Genomic DNA, 14,422 nt, shown 5'->3' with positions numbered 1-14,422 from the left:
ATATTACTGAAAGTAAGTATGCTGTGTATACCTGTCTCTTTTTTTTTGAGACAGTCTCGCCCTGTTGGCCAGGCTAGAGTGAGTGCGGACTACAGGCATGCGCCACCATATCCGGCTAAATTTTTTTCTATATATATTTTTAGCTGGCCAGTTAATTTTTTTCTATTTATAGTAGAGACGGGATCTCGCTCTTTCTCAGGCTGGTTTCGAACTCCTGACCTCGAGCAATCCGCCCGTCTCGGCCTCCCAGAGTGCTAGGATTACAGGCGTGAGCCACGGTGGCGCCCGGCGTATACCTGTTTTTTTCTATCGTGCTTGTCAAAGCTCCAGGAAAGCCAGTTTCAAATAGGAAGCTATTTGGAGATTGGATTAATTAGAGATATGGGTGATTTCTTGTTCTAATTTAGAGAAATGAAACAAGACATTGATTTAACTCTGTAGATCATTATTAAAAAGTCTTTTGTAGGCCTGGTGCAGTGGCTCAAGGCCTGTAATCCTAGCACTCTGGGAGGCCGGGGCAGGAGGATTGCTTGAGCTCAGCAGTTCAAGACCAGCCTAAGCAAGAGTGAGACCCTGTCTCTACTAAAAGTAGAAAAATTAGCCAAGTGTGGTAGCATACGCCTGTAGTTTCAGCTACTGGGGGTGCTGAAGCAGGAGGCTCACTTGAGCCTAGGAGTTTGAGGTTGCTGTGAGCTATGATGATATACACCACTGCACTCTACTCGGGGCGACAGAGTGAGACTCTATGTCTCAAAAAAAAATAAAAAAGTATTTTGTAAATAAAATTTGGGAATTGAGAAAGAGGAATTGTTTTTAATGAGGGACTAGTTCAAATTTTGGCTGTAGTACTGGCTGTTATACAAATTGGTGTGGAAATGAAACTCTTTACTTGCATTTAAAGTAGAAATGATTTTGAAATGCCAGAATTGTTATTTTGTGTATTTGATGGCTATTCTGTTATTTAAAATTATGCTGATTTATTTCTGATAGCATTGTAGTTTCACAAAATATTTATATCTATAATCTTGAGTAAATATAATAGTTGTACTGATGTCAGTTATTTTTTAATTTTCTAAGGCTATGATTTCATAATTTCTTCACAGTAATATTTCTTTGTCTAAAGCATTTATTGTGGGGTGAATGATTGTCCATATAAGCTCCTGACATACATTAAAATGGTATTCAGGAAGCAATTCAACATTATTCCATAAATGTATAAACCAAAGCCTCCTGAGGTGGGGAAAAAGCTAGTTTATTAGCCTTTCTCTGTGGATATCATGTGAGTTGTTTAAAAAATTGTTGTTAAAAGGTCTTGATGTAATGTTTTCACTTGATATTCAGATAGCCAAAAATATCCTTTGCTTAAAAATGTCTTTTTAAAAAGCATATTAATTTTTCTTGGGAAATTTGTATTGAGTCACTTTAAGCAAAATGTGTAAGGTATTTTCTGTTTCTTATGGACCTTTTTATAGATTTATTAATATTAATGATGATAGCACTTATTAAGGAAACATTACCAAGAAAACCTCAGTGGAGTGAAGATTTTATTATCATGTTTGTAGATTTTTATTGAGTTTTTCTTCCTGTTAATATCATTATATTTTATACATTACATTATACATTAATATTTTATACATATAAGAGTCTTAGAAAAATATCTGTCTAGTAGGTAAAACTGATAAGATACTTCTGGAGATTCTGCTTAATGAAAAAATAAAAATCTATAGCATTTTTAATTGATATAATGAGGAAATACAATTTAACTTCTCTAAAATATAGAATGTAAGCTTTATTCTCTTTAGATGTATTCAATATTTTATTTTCATGAGATGACTTTCTTTTGTAGATAATTATCAAACAGCACAGCTACTTGCCTTAATTTTAGAGTTACTCACATTTTGTGTGGAACATCATACATATCACATAAAAAACTATATTATGAACAAGGACTTGCTAAGAAGAGTCTTGGTCTTGATGAACTCAAAGCACACTTTTCTGGCCTTGTGTAAGTATAAAAATGTTTTAAGAAACAATATTTTTAAATGAGATAAAAGCTGAAGTTACCCATTTGAAGTTATTTATTTTTTAGCAGTGTATATTCTGTTAATGAAATGATTATGAGAAGTCCTACTTTCTTGTTTTCTGTTCTTATTTAAAGGTAGGTTGTAGTGGTTCCCCGCCCACATATTGCTCACATTTAGATTAAGTTAGCATAACTTTTGTTGTGGTACAACACCATGTGCAATGACAGCATTTCACTAACAGAACCAGTCCTGGTGTCTTTTACATATGCTTTATCAAACTGTCATTTAATAGTGACTATAATTATCCTTATATTTGCTTCATTGTTGGTTTTTGGAAACTGTGAACGTCTCTTTCATCTTCACAATTTCACATGCAAATGGAGATAAGGAAACCTCCTTCTCTCCCCAAATGAAAAGAGCTTTATGGTTTTATCCTGACCATAAAGATTATAGTTAAAATGTAAACTGCACACAGAGGCTTAGGTGTGTAATCCCAGCTACTCAAGAGGCTAAAGCAGGAGGATCCCTTGAGGCCAGGAGATTGATCCCAGCCTGGGCAACATAGTGAGACCTTGTCTCAAAAAAATATACACACACACACACACACAAACATATTTAATTTAATATGTAAAGAAAATGTTAATCTCCCAAGACTTCTTAATTTTCGTGGCCTTAAGTTAGCCAGTGTTAACTGCGTGGATTGTTTCATTTCATTCTTTTTTCAATATTTGTACCAGATAACATAAACACATTCGCACATGTGTATGGGATTTTTTTGTTTTTAGAAAAACAGGATCACACTAACACATTTTTCAGCCTCTTAATACTACTCTAGATTGGTTTATATGGGGTAGACTAATTTTGTTTCTGAAGATAGCTGAGTAAGATTTCATAGTGTAGCTCTTCCACAAATTGTTCTACCATTCTCCATTGGATGGATTACGGTTTTTGCTTTTTTGCCACTCCAAACTACACTGTGGTAAATAGTATAGCACATACATCTTTTAAGTACTGATTTATTTCTGTAAGATAGATACTAAAAAATGAGATTGCCAAGACAAAATGCTTTATATGTTTTATACTTTTTAATATAATCTTTTAAATTTTAATTTAACTTATAGCTGCCAGATTACTTTCTCAAAAGATTGAAGCACTTGACATTCTCCTGGTAGTTGATGTTACTGCTTTTTAAAATGTTATCTATCTGATGATGGAAATGTGATATGCTATTTTTGTTCTAATTTGTATTTTCCCCAGCAGGCATTTTTTTTATATTTTAGTGTAATTTGCATTTTTATTTGTTGTAATTGTCTGTTGTCTTTTTTCTTAGAGCTCTTTGTATATTAGAGATATAAACAGTTTATCATGTTTGGGGAGGAGAAAATGTCTGTCTTGTTTGTCTTTTGTCTTTGCCTTTATGGTATTGTTTTTCATATATCTTCAAAAATTATTTATAGCAAAAATGTCTTTTCCTTTTATGACTTGAATTTTTTTGTCTTGTTTAGGAAAGTCTTCTATGTCCTAAGATTATACAAATATTTTCATTTTTCTTCTAATATGTTTATTATTGCCTTTATTACATTTATATATGTAATATATCTGGTTTGTTTTTGCATATAGTTTAAAGTGAAGGTCTAGCTTTATTTTTTTATATCTGTATAGCCAACTGTCTCAGCACCTTTATTAAAGAAACCATATTTTTCCTTCAGAATTGAAATGCCACTTTTGTTATATAATAAATTAACATACATACTTGTTTCTGGACTGTCTATAATTTCACCAGATGAAATAAGGACAATGTTTATCCTTTGCCATTATAGTGTCTCTGTTGTAAGGTTATTACCTACTGAGCCTCCCCTCACTTTTCTTTTTCATAATTTTCTTGGTTCTTGGACATTTGTTCTACCACAGTAACATAAAAATAATTTTATCCAGCTCATCTTGATTAGAATTATATTTTTATATTAATTTTAGAAGGATTAATAGTCTTATTTTCCTACTTGGCTTTCTATAAATAGTCCTTTTTGATGACTGCAGAGTACTCCCCTTAATATGGATATATCATAATTGAATGGATTTCCAGTAGTTAAATGTTTATATTGTTTCAGAATTTCCTCTATTATAAGCAATGCTGTTGTAACTATAGATTTGTGTACATATGAGTTCATTTTCTAGCAGTGTATGAGAATGCCTGTTTGCCCATACCTGTGGCAGTACTTCAGTCTTTTTCATCTTAAGTAAACTATTTCTTACCCTGCCACAAAAAGAGGTGATGTAAGTCTAACACATCTCCTCACACTTGTTTGGTGTAAAGTTAACATACCTTTATATTATACCTTATGTGTCCTATTTCTGTTTTATTCTCAGACAGTATTTAGAACCTTTTATGACAGTCGCAACTTGTTCATTTAATGACTTCCACCTATGAACAAAAGATTGGAACGAGTGACTGACTTACAAAATCAGAAACCTTGTGTTCTAAAGATTTGGCTAGTGGTATCTGTAGGAAAAATTAAACTGGGGGAAAGGTTACAAGTTAAAGGACCAACAGATATTAAAGTGAAGGATTGAAATTATAGTCCTTTGTGTTACGTAAGAAGTTTAGTAGTAATATTGCTAACTTTATCTAGGGAAAAGACTAGTTAAAAAGGAAATTTCTTTTTAATATTCTAAAATGTGAAAAGCTAAATTATACTACATGCTCATTATTGTTCTTTTACAAATACAGTCTGATCTGCCACAGTGCATGTTTACCTAGGCAAAATAGCTCACAAGCAGTTGGTAAACAAGAGAATGATGTCATTATAATGTGGAGGCAGTGTTGGTTCACAAATGATTTTTTTCAAGACAAGGCAGAGGTAGAATAATGGGAATGGAACTGTAGCCTTTATCAGAAAAGTAAAAAAACTTTAGATCTCCTGTTATGTTACTGTCATCAGGAGCCTAGTTGGCTGTTTTCAGAAAATTAAAAAGAAGTATCTGTCTCTAAGACTTCCTCCCCCAGAGAGGCTGGGCCACCTTGGCTCTTGGCAGGTTGCACCACTCCTGTGCCCACCTTAATAACAGCCCCTCACTGATTCTGAGCTGCCTTCACTGCATTGTCTCAGCATCCACCAGCACTGTTCTAAGTACTATAAGCAGTTGCATTCTGTGGATTTTGTATATTTTTTAATCTCTCTGCCATCCAGCTGCTTACCTGGGTAGTTTATTTATCTCCCAGATACTAATTACTGCTTTTTAAATTAGGTCTGGCTACAAAGTTATATAAATTTTGAGTGGTCTTCCTGTGTGCAGTCTTAATTTTTTTTAGAAGAACATATACATTGCTTTGTACCTTCTTTATATTTAAAAATATCTGTATAATAATATTAGTAAGATCATCAACTTTTTCCCTGTATTATTTTTAATTAGGTGCTCTTCGCTTTATGAGACGGATAATTGGCCTTAAAGATGAATTTTATAACCGTTACATCACCAAGGGAAATCTTTTTGAGCCAGTTATAAATGCACTTCTGGATAATGGAACTCGTTACAATCTGTTGAATTCAGCGGTTATTGAGTTGTTTGAATTTATAAGAGTGGTAAGTTTATATTAAAGAACTGTTAGTAATTATATGTAAAAAAATTAATTATATGTAAAGAAGGAATTATATAAAAATAAAAGAATTATATGTAAGCAAAGTGATTTCTTCATTCCCCTTTTTCTCCTGAAATTGTTTATTCCATGTGTCTTAGAATCTATTTCTACTAAACTGAAATTGTAAAAATAGGTTATTTTATTCTTATTTGCCACATGGTTATAGTTCAGTAATGTTAATATTTTAAATTGTGAAATTCAGCATAGTAACCCATATTTACTCAATTTTTTCAGTTCCATTCGTATTGGCCAAATGTTCCAGGATCACATTTGACATTGATGTAGACATTTCAGTCAAGCATGCCTTATTCATCTGATCTTTTAGGAAAAGGTGGTTGTCTATTACAGGGGTAGTGATTAAGAAATGAATAGAAAGATTAAGAAACAATCCCTGTGGTAGACATTGATACAAAATGCATAAAAGGTAGGATGGAATGCTAGAATTTTAAGTTGAAGAGACCAGGAAGTTTGGGCCATGCGTGGTGGCTCACACCTGTAATCCTAACACTCTGGGAGGCCGAGGCGGGCGGATTGCTCGAGGTCAGGAGTTCGAAACCAGCCTGAGCAAGAGTGAGACCCCGTCTTTACTATAAATAGAAAGAAATTAATTGGCCAACTAATGTATATAGAAAAACTTAGCCGGGCATGGTGGCGCATGCCTGTAGTCCCAGCTACTCGGGAGGCTGAGGCAGTAGGATTGCTTGAGCCCAGGAGTTTGAGGTTGCTGTGAGCTAGGCTGACGCCATGGCACTCACTCTAGCCTGGGCAACAAAGTGAGACTCTGTCTCAAAAAAAAAAAAAAAAGAGACCAGGAAGTTAGATGGACTACTCCAACTACTTTATTTTACAGAGGAGGGAATTAAGATACCTAAAGTGATTAAGTGACCTATTCAAGAACATCCATTTGGGTAATAGCACAGTCAGGGCTTGAAGCTGTATCCCAGCTCAGTCATAGGCAACAAAAGATTTGACAGAAAACTATCTGGAGAGAGCTCTATTTGAACAACTGGGATAAGACAGATAACTGTAGAACCTGTGCAACAGATTTACCTCTCCTTCACATACACACTCAAATCATTCCATTGAGTAAATGGCCACATGGTTGGAAGGAACTTGAAAAAAGAAAATCAAAACTGGAAATTCATTCTCTAGTTTTACTTCTTAGAATTACATTTCTACCGATGACGTTCTATTCTCATATGAAGATTATCTGTCCAAAAGGATGAAGAGTATAGAAGTGTAAAGAAGGAGCATGGTTAACTAGCTTACTCTAGGTATCTGAATCCAGGTTCATAGCACTGTTCATGCACTGTTGTAGTGAATCAGAACTTTTTATATTTTTATAAGCTTTATTTTTTAATTTATTCCTTTTATATTTTTCTCCTTTAAAATTTTGGTGAGATACTGATAAAATGAATTATAGGATTATTAACCCCATCCCTATTCCCATGACTGAATTATGTTTTTCTTAGAATAAATGTAAGTAGTTGATAGGTGTACATTGAATCCCAAAACTCAGTTTATCTTTTTCTTCCATATATAACACAGAACCATTTTATCTAGGTTTCTTAATTTTTCTTCTTCGCATGGTTTTCGATTGTCCAAAGGAACTAAAGACTTAAAAGTCCTTAATGCAATTATATTGTGGTGTATCCTTCAGAAAAGTTGCCTATATATTCTTACTATCAATTAATTTATTTCACAGAGATTATACTGCTGGAAGACTGCAGGAATAGAGAAGTGGAATTTTGGATAGTTTATCAGATCTGTATATGTAATATAGTCAGGAAACTATGCTTATTATTTAGATAAGACATCATTTGGTTTTTTTGTTTGTTTTTTTCTTCTTCCACATGTGGGAGCCAATCTCTCATGCAGGAAGGGCTTGAGACAGTTCTCTGTCTTCAAGCCTCTGCCAGGTTCTATATAATATATGTGGCATAAGTAGGCCCCTTAGAAAACTTAACACATGTGAGAAAACTTTTTTCCAAGTTTTCTGTGGAGTCCTGATTTATGAGTAAAGAAACTAAGACATTTATTTTTGGAAGGTGATTTTGAAAAACTTTTTTTGATCAGCTTTGAAACTACAAAACAAATTTTTTTAAGTCTGTCTCCTTACAAGCATTGTATTATATTTAAATGTAAATTTTGTGCTTATACAGGAAGATATCAAGTCTCTTACTGCACATATAGTTGAAAACTTTTATAAAGCACTTGAATCAATTGAATATGTTCAGACATTCAAAGGATTGAAGACTAAATATGAGCAAGAAAAAGACAGACAAAATCAGAAGCTGAACAGGTATTATTTAAGTATATTGCATTTATAGCTGACAAAATTCTGTCCAAAATTATCTGTAGTTTAGATCTTACATGTGAAATTTACTGAGGGATTTTCTTTCCATCACTAGCTAGCACGGGGTTGTATAGGAGAGTAGGTGCCTTCCCTACCCAGAATCCTTACATGATGAATTTTTAGTTTAATTGACAACATTCTAAATATTTTAGAGTATTCTCTGGGTACATCTTCTTCATGACTGAGGTGATTTCAATATAAATTATACTCAGTTAAAATTACTTCAGTTCCTCTTGGTTATATATTTTTTTTCCCTTAATTAGATCATGAACTTTAAATCATTATTCCATATTTGTGATGTATTTCTTACAGTGTACCATCTATATTGCGTAGTAACAGATTTCGCAGAGATGCAAAAGCCTTGGAAGAGGAAGAAGAAATGTGGTTTAATGACGATGAAGAAGAGGAAGGAAAAGCAGTTGTGGCACCAGTAGAAAAATCTAAGCCAGAAGATGACTTTCCAGATAGCTATGAAAAATTTATGGAGACTAAAAAAGGTATTAAAATTTTGAATTTTTGTAGAGTACATCCCCTTATTTAGTTCAGAAATTATTCAGTTGCTTGTGAAGGTTTGGTCATAGTTTATAAAGCAGGAAAGACATAAATTTTATGTCTTTCATGAATATGAATCACGTTGCTTTAAAATTGTGTACTTTTTCCAAATATGTTTAGGAATTCTTTTCATGTTGAAAATGTTTTTCTTGAAACTTGTCATTTTGTGATGCTATTCATTTGCTATTCAGAAATTGCATTGTCTACTTTTACTTTTCCTTATGTGAACAATTTGGCTTTCTTTCTATACTAAAATCCCCAATAATAATAGAGACCATGTAGATCCATAGAAACCTTCCAGAGCACTCTGCCTAAACCTTTTATAGCTGAGGAAACTGAGCTCAAAGAAGTAATTTTGCCCTTTGAAATTTTAAAAGTTACATAAAGATACACTATCAAAAGGAGTAAAAAAGTAAAATTTCTCCTGCTTTTTAACTTGTTTTATAATAACTAACCACTTTAATTGTGGCCCAATGGCTGGGCACGGTGGCTCACGCCTATAATCCTAGCAGTGTAGGAGGCCGAGGCGGGAGGATTGCTTGAGCTCAGGAGTTTGAGACCAGCCTGAGCAAGAGCAAGACCCCATCTCTACTATAAATAGAAAGAAATTAGCCAAATTACTAAAAATGGAAAAAAGCCAAGGATGTGGCACATGCCTGTAGTCCCAGCTACTCAGGAGGCTGAGGCAATAGGATCACTCGAGCCCAGGAGTTTCAGGTTGCTGTGAGCTAGGCTCACGGCACTCTAGCCCAGGCAACAGAGTGAGACTCTGTCTCAAAAAAAAAAAAAAATTGTGACCCAAAGCATTATAATTTTTTTGGAATACTGTCCTACATATATCATTTCAATATTTAATAAAAACTTATATCTTGAAAGACAAAAGTCTTTCCTGGATTTATTATATAAGTCTGTGATTTTGAATATGACATTTTCTAAAGGCAATCTTCATTAAAGAATTAATTTCATTGACTTAGTATGTTTTCCTTGAAACTGTTATTACCAGCCTCACTCATTTTCCACTCACTAATGCAATTAGTTTTATTGGCTTTAGCCTGGGGGAGCAAATAGCCTACTGAAATGTCCTAAGAAATGGATATCATTGGTAAACAAATTCTTCTACCTTCATTCATTACAGGTACTTCCCTGGGAACTGTCAAAAGAGACAGTAAGGCCATATTCAAAGTCCAGTGTACACTTACAGATTTGATCATTATCTTTGGGTATTTGAAATACTGACTTGTAGGAGAAATTTTTAGGTTTTAACAATGAGTAGAGAAGTGTACAGTAAGTGAGCAGAAGCAACAAGGAGACAATAAAAGGAAGAGTTGAACAGCTAATGAGTCCTTGGATGTATACACTAGATCGGGTGTCCTCAAACTACGGCCCGTGGGCCACATGCAGTGTTTTTGCCCGTTTGTTTCTTTACTTCAAAATAAGATATGTGCAGTGTGCATAGGAATTTGTTCATAGTTTTTTTTTAAACTATAGTCCGGCCCTCCAACGGTCTGAGGGACAGTGAACTGGACACCCTGTTTAAAAAGTTTGAGGACCCCTGCTGACTGCAATGTAGAATTCTAGCATAAGGTGGCTGGGTTTGTTATATAATTCCTTTTCTTTTTTCCTTTTTTTTTTTTTTGATACAGAGTCTCACTGTTGCCCAGGCTAGAGTGCTGTAGCAGTAGCCTAACTCACAGCAACCTCAAACTCCTGGGCTCAAGTGGTCCTCCTGCCTCATCCTTCCGAGTAGCTGGGACTACAGGCATGCGCCACCATGCCCAGCTAATTTTTTTATATTTATATTTTTTTTTAGTTGTCCAGCTAATTTCTTTCTGTTTTTTTAGTAGAGACAGGGTCTCCCTTTTGCTCAGGCTGGTCTCAAACTCCTGAGCTCAAATCATCCGCCCGCCTTGGCCTCCCAGAGTGCTAGGATTTCAGGTGTGAGCCACCACACCCAGCCTGTTTTATAATTCTTAAGGTCCTTTCTAATACTGAGATCTCTAAGATTCTAGCTAATTAAGACCACTGTACACATCATGCTCTTATAGCTCTTAGAAAGCAAAGGCAGTGTTTTATAAGTTTTTTAATTATTCTTTTCAGATGTTTTGATTTAGTAATATTTATAGTTCAATATTTTACTTTTGCTTTAGCAAAAGAAAGTGAAGATAAGGAAAATCTTCCCAAAAGGACATCTCCTGGTGGCTTCAAATTTACTTTCTCCCACTCTGCCAGTGCTGCTAATGGAACAAACAGTACAAACAGTAAATCTGTAGTGGCTCAGCCACCACCAGCAAGTTCTAATGGGTCCTCTTCCAAAACTACAAACTTGGCTGCATCAGTAACAGCCACCAAGGTATGTGAAATAGCACCATACACCACCAAGGTATGTGAAATAGCACCATACACAAACAAACTTTGCTTTTTCCATCTGTGAATAATTTCATGTTTACTGAAGAAAATTTGGATAATCAAAACAATTCAAAGAAGGAAGAAAAGTTGCACATGTTGTCATCAAAGAACATGACTGCTAACATTGTATTGATTTATCTTCAAATCTGTGAGTTTATCTGGCACATAATTGAGATCCATCTATGAACAGTTTTGTATCCTGCTTTTATTATTTGTTAAAAGAATTTTTCTCTTACTAAAACATTGATGACTGTAGAATTTCATTTTATTTACCTGTATCATAATATGTAAGCATATATGCATATATGTAAGCATCCTCCCCTTTACCAGTCCTATTTTGGAGCACTTAAGCCGATTCTTATATTTCACTGATCTGACTACTACTATTATTGCATTTTAAGTTACTTTTTTGTATAGGTGAGTAGTAGAATGTCTTCACACATAGTTAAATTCCTCTGTAGAAAGTCTATATTGTTTTATGCAATCTGTGAGTGTTCTTGGCTTACTATAGCTCTGCCAATATTGTTATAATTATTTTTAATCTTTGCCAGTTAGGTAAGGAAGACAGTATATAATATCTGATTTCCAATTGTGTGTCCTTTATTACTAGTAAGGTTGAATTTTAGCCTTTTGAATTTGCTCTTCTGTGTGTTGTCTGTTCATAGTATCTTTTTTTTATTACTGGATGTTTTTCTTATTTTGTTATGAATGTTTAGTTAAGGATATTATCCTGTCATTCTCATAGCAGATGTATTTCCATTGGTTACCTTTTCTTATATACAGGTTTAAATTTTAGATGAAACTTTTTTCTTGTTCATTTACATTTTTTATTATATGATCATTAACCATCCTTTTTGCCCCAAAATGGGGTGGCTTAAAATAAAAAGGCATTAATAACTATAGGACAACTGTTAGTATAAGGGTAGAAAGATAAGAGGAAAATACCATAGTAATATGAAACCTAATTGAAGGAATTCATCTTGTTTTAAACACAAATATAAGTCTGAATTTATTGTTTTACAAAAATGTTGAATCCTCATTCAGTTTTATAGGGAGTTAGGTTCTGCCTGTTAAAGATCACAGCAGAAAGAGCATTTTCAATGGGATTCTACTATGCTTAAATACATTTTATGGTTTTTAGCTAGAAAATTTTAAAATTAATTTATGCTTTATGATAGGACAATTTAGTGTAATATTGTGACATTACATTAAGAATATTTTCCATGTGTTTGTATTGTCTGGGTTCAAATCTTGGCACTGCCTTTTTCTATCTGTTTCACCTTGAATGAGTTAGTTAATCTCTCTAGGCTTTTTGTTTTTTCTTTCTTTTTTTAATGAGAACAGGGTCTTTGCTCTGTTGGCAGGACTAAGTGCAGTGGCATCATAATAGCTCACTGCAACCTCAAACTCCTGGGCTCAAGTGATCCTCTGCCTCAGCCTCCCAAGTAGCTGGGACTACAGGCGTGCACCACCATGCCTGGCTAATTTTTCTATTTTTTGTAGAGATGGGGGCCTCACTTTTGCTCAGGCTGGTCTCGAACTCTTGACCTCAAGGGATCCTCCTGCCTTGGCCTCCCAAAGTGCTAGGATTATAGGCATGAGCCACCATGCCCAGACATTTTCTCATTTTAAATGGGGATAATATGGCACCTGCTAAAGCTTCTTGGCAAGATTAGGTTATTAATAAATATAAAGTGCCTAGAACACAGCTTGGCACCATCTCAATGTATGTAAGCTTTTTTTTTTTAATTAAAGTAATACATGCATTTACTTGCAAAAGTCAAATATTACTGAAAGGCAAGTTTATATTAGGAAAAAAATCAGTCCTCTGTTCCTCTCCACACACATAGTTGTAAACTCTTCTAGCTATTTCTTCTATTTCTAAATAATTTGTCAGTACTGTTATGTTGTTTTACAAAGTTTAGACTTAATTTGTTAATTTCGTATTATGGTAGATAAGAATTTAGCTTTCTTATATACACACAAATTGAATACTCCTTACCATATCCTTACCTTTAGACCTCCCTGTATCACAATTTTGTATTAAAATATTTGATAATTTCATAGTTATGACAATATATTGTTGATTTTTCCTGCTTTTTTAAAATAGTTTTTCTTTATAACTTTTCATCTTTTCTAGCTAGAATAAATAATTGCCACTGTTTTCATTTGTTGTAGTAGTTATGTGCCTCTTGCTAATTCTTTAAGTACCTCTCAGGTTAGTTTTTATATAGTCTCCAATTGGAGACATCTCTCTTGAAATCTCATCTTCCATCCTGTTCTAGTCTAGATTAGTGGTCTCTAAACTTGCTACACACCTGTTGTCTATAGCAGCAGTCCCTAACCTTTTTGGCACCAGGGACTGGTTTCATGGAAGACAGTTTTCCACAGAGGGGGGGTGGGGGCGGAGAGGCAGGCTGAGCTCAGTGATGTCAGCCATGGGGAGCAGCTATAAATATAGATGAAGCTTTCCTGGCTAGCCCACCACTCACCTCCTGCTGTGCAGCAGGAGGTGCACAGCAGGTGCCTAAGTTTCACGAAAGACTCAGAAGGGGAAGTGGGAAGGAAGTGGGAAGGCAGAGCTTAGGCGCTCATGGCCTCAGGCCACCACCCCAGGGTTGGGGACTGCAGGTCTAGAGGCTTCCTTGGCCATCATCCTAAGACTTCCTTTTGCTTCTCTCCTTCCTTGCACTATTTGTTTCCTGGATCCATGTCTCTGTTCTCTTTCTAGTTTTTTCTCATTTTGGTGGAGCATATTTTCTAATATTTTTCTGAGAAAAGAATCATATGAGAGGTAAAATTTGAGACCTTACATGTATGAAAATGTCTCTCTTCAGACCTCATGTTTGATTGACTATCTACTAAATGCAGAGCCAGATTGAAAATAATTTTTTCTCAAAATTTAAAGTTATTGTTGTCAAGAAGTCCAAAGACATTCTTGTTCTGATCTTTTTGTGTGTTTGATTTTAATTTCTTTTTCCTGGAAGCATTTGGAGTTCTAACCTTGCATCTGAAATCTTATGCTGATAAGCTTTGGGGATTCTTGAGTTAAATAGTCATGTCCCTTCTGTTTTGGAATATTTTCTGCTCTTTCACTATAACTTACTGTTTGGATGGAGCTTTCTGAGTTGATACTATAATTTCCATAACTTTTCTCTCCTATTACTCATTTTTTTTGTTTTGTTTTCCTGTTCTGTTTTTTGTGATATTTCTTTGATATCCTTCCAGATAATTTTTTACTTTTAAATAAGCAAAATTAAATGCAAGCACAAACACATTTTTCACCCTTTTTGACACTAACAGCAGGTTACAAAATACATTTGTTACATCTTTTTTAGAGATGAGGATAAAAACAGTGATTGTTCTTGGAAAACAAATTGTTCAATCACTATAAATAGAGAAATTTGAAATTAAGCAAGTTAGGAGTTCACAGAAGTAAAGCACCAG

General features: G+C 34.4%; 1 protein-coding gene and 1 non-coding gene across 5 annotated transcripts in view; one reads left to right on the top strand and one right to left on the bottom strand.

Moving 5' to 3' along the window:
• PPP4R3B (protein phosphatase 4 regulatory subunit 3B) overlaps positions 1–14,422 on the top strand; it is a 66,221-nt gene that overhangs the window by 45,082 nt on the left and 6,717 nt on the right. For 3 of the 4 annotated variants that reach the window (XM_076000790.1, XM_076000787.1, XM_076000789.1), the window contains 5 exons: positions 1,847–2,005; positions 5,436–5,605; positions 7,824–7,963; positions 8,330–8,514; positions 10,717–10,919. In XM_076000790.1, the coding sequence (XP_075856905.1) occupies positions 1,847–2,005; positions 5,436–5,605; positions 7,824–7,963; positions 8,330–8,514; positions 10,717–10,919 (857 nt within the window). The remainder of the gene's footprint in view (positions 1–1,846; positions 2,006–5,435; positions 5,606–7,823; positions 7,964–8,329; positions 8,515–10,716; positions 10,920–14,422) is intronic. The other variant, XM_076000788.1, reaches the window with a different exon arrangement.
• Positions 7,513–7,656, bottom strand: LOC142870376 (small nucleolar RNA SNORA12). Its single transcript, XR_012918782.1, has one exon. It is a non-coding gene; the product is annotated as a small nucleolar RNA SNORA12 (small nucleolar RNA).

The sequence above is a fragment of the Microcebus murinus genome, chromosome 3, assembly GCF_040939455.1.
Source record: "Microcebus murinus isolate Inina chromosome 3, M.murinus_Inina_mat1.0, whole genome shotgun sequence".
NCBI lineage: Eukaryota > Metazoa > Chordata > Mammalia > Primates > Cheirogaleidae > Microcebus > Microcebus murinus.
This window is presented reverse-complemented; position numbering and strand designations above follow the sequence as displayed.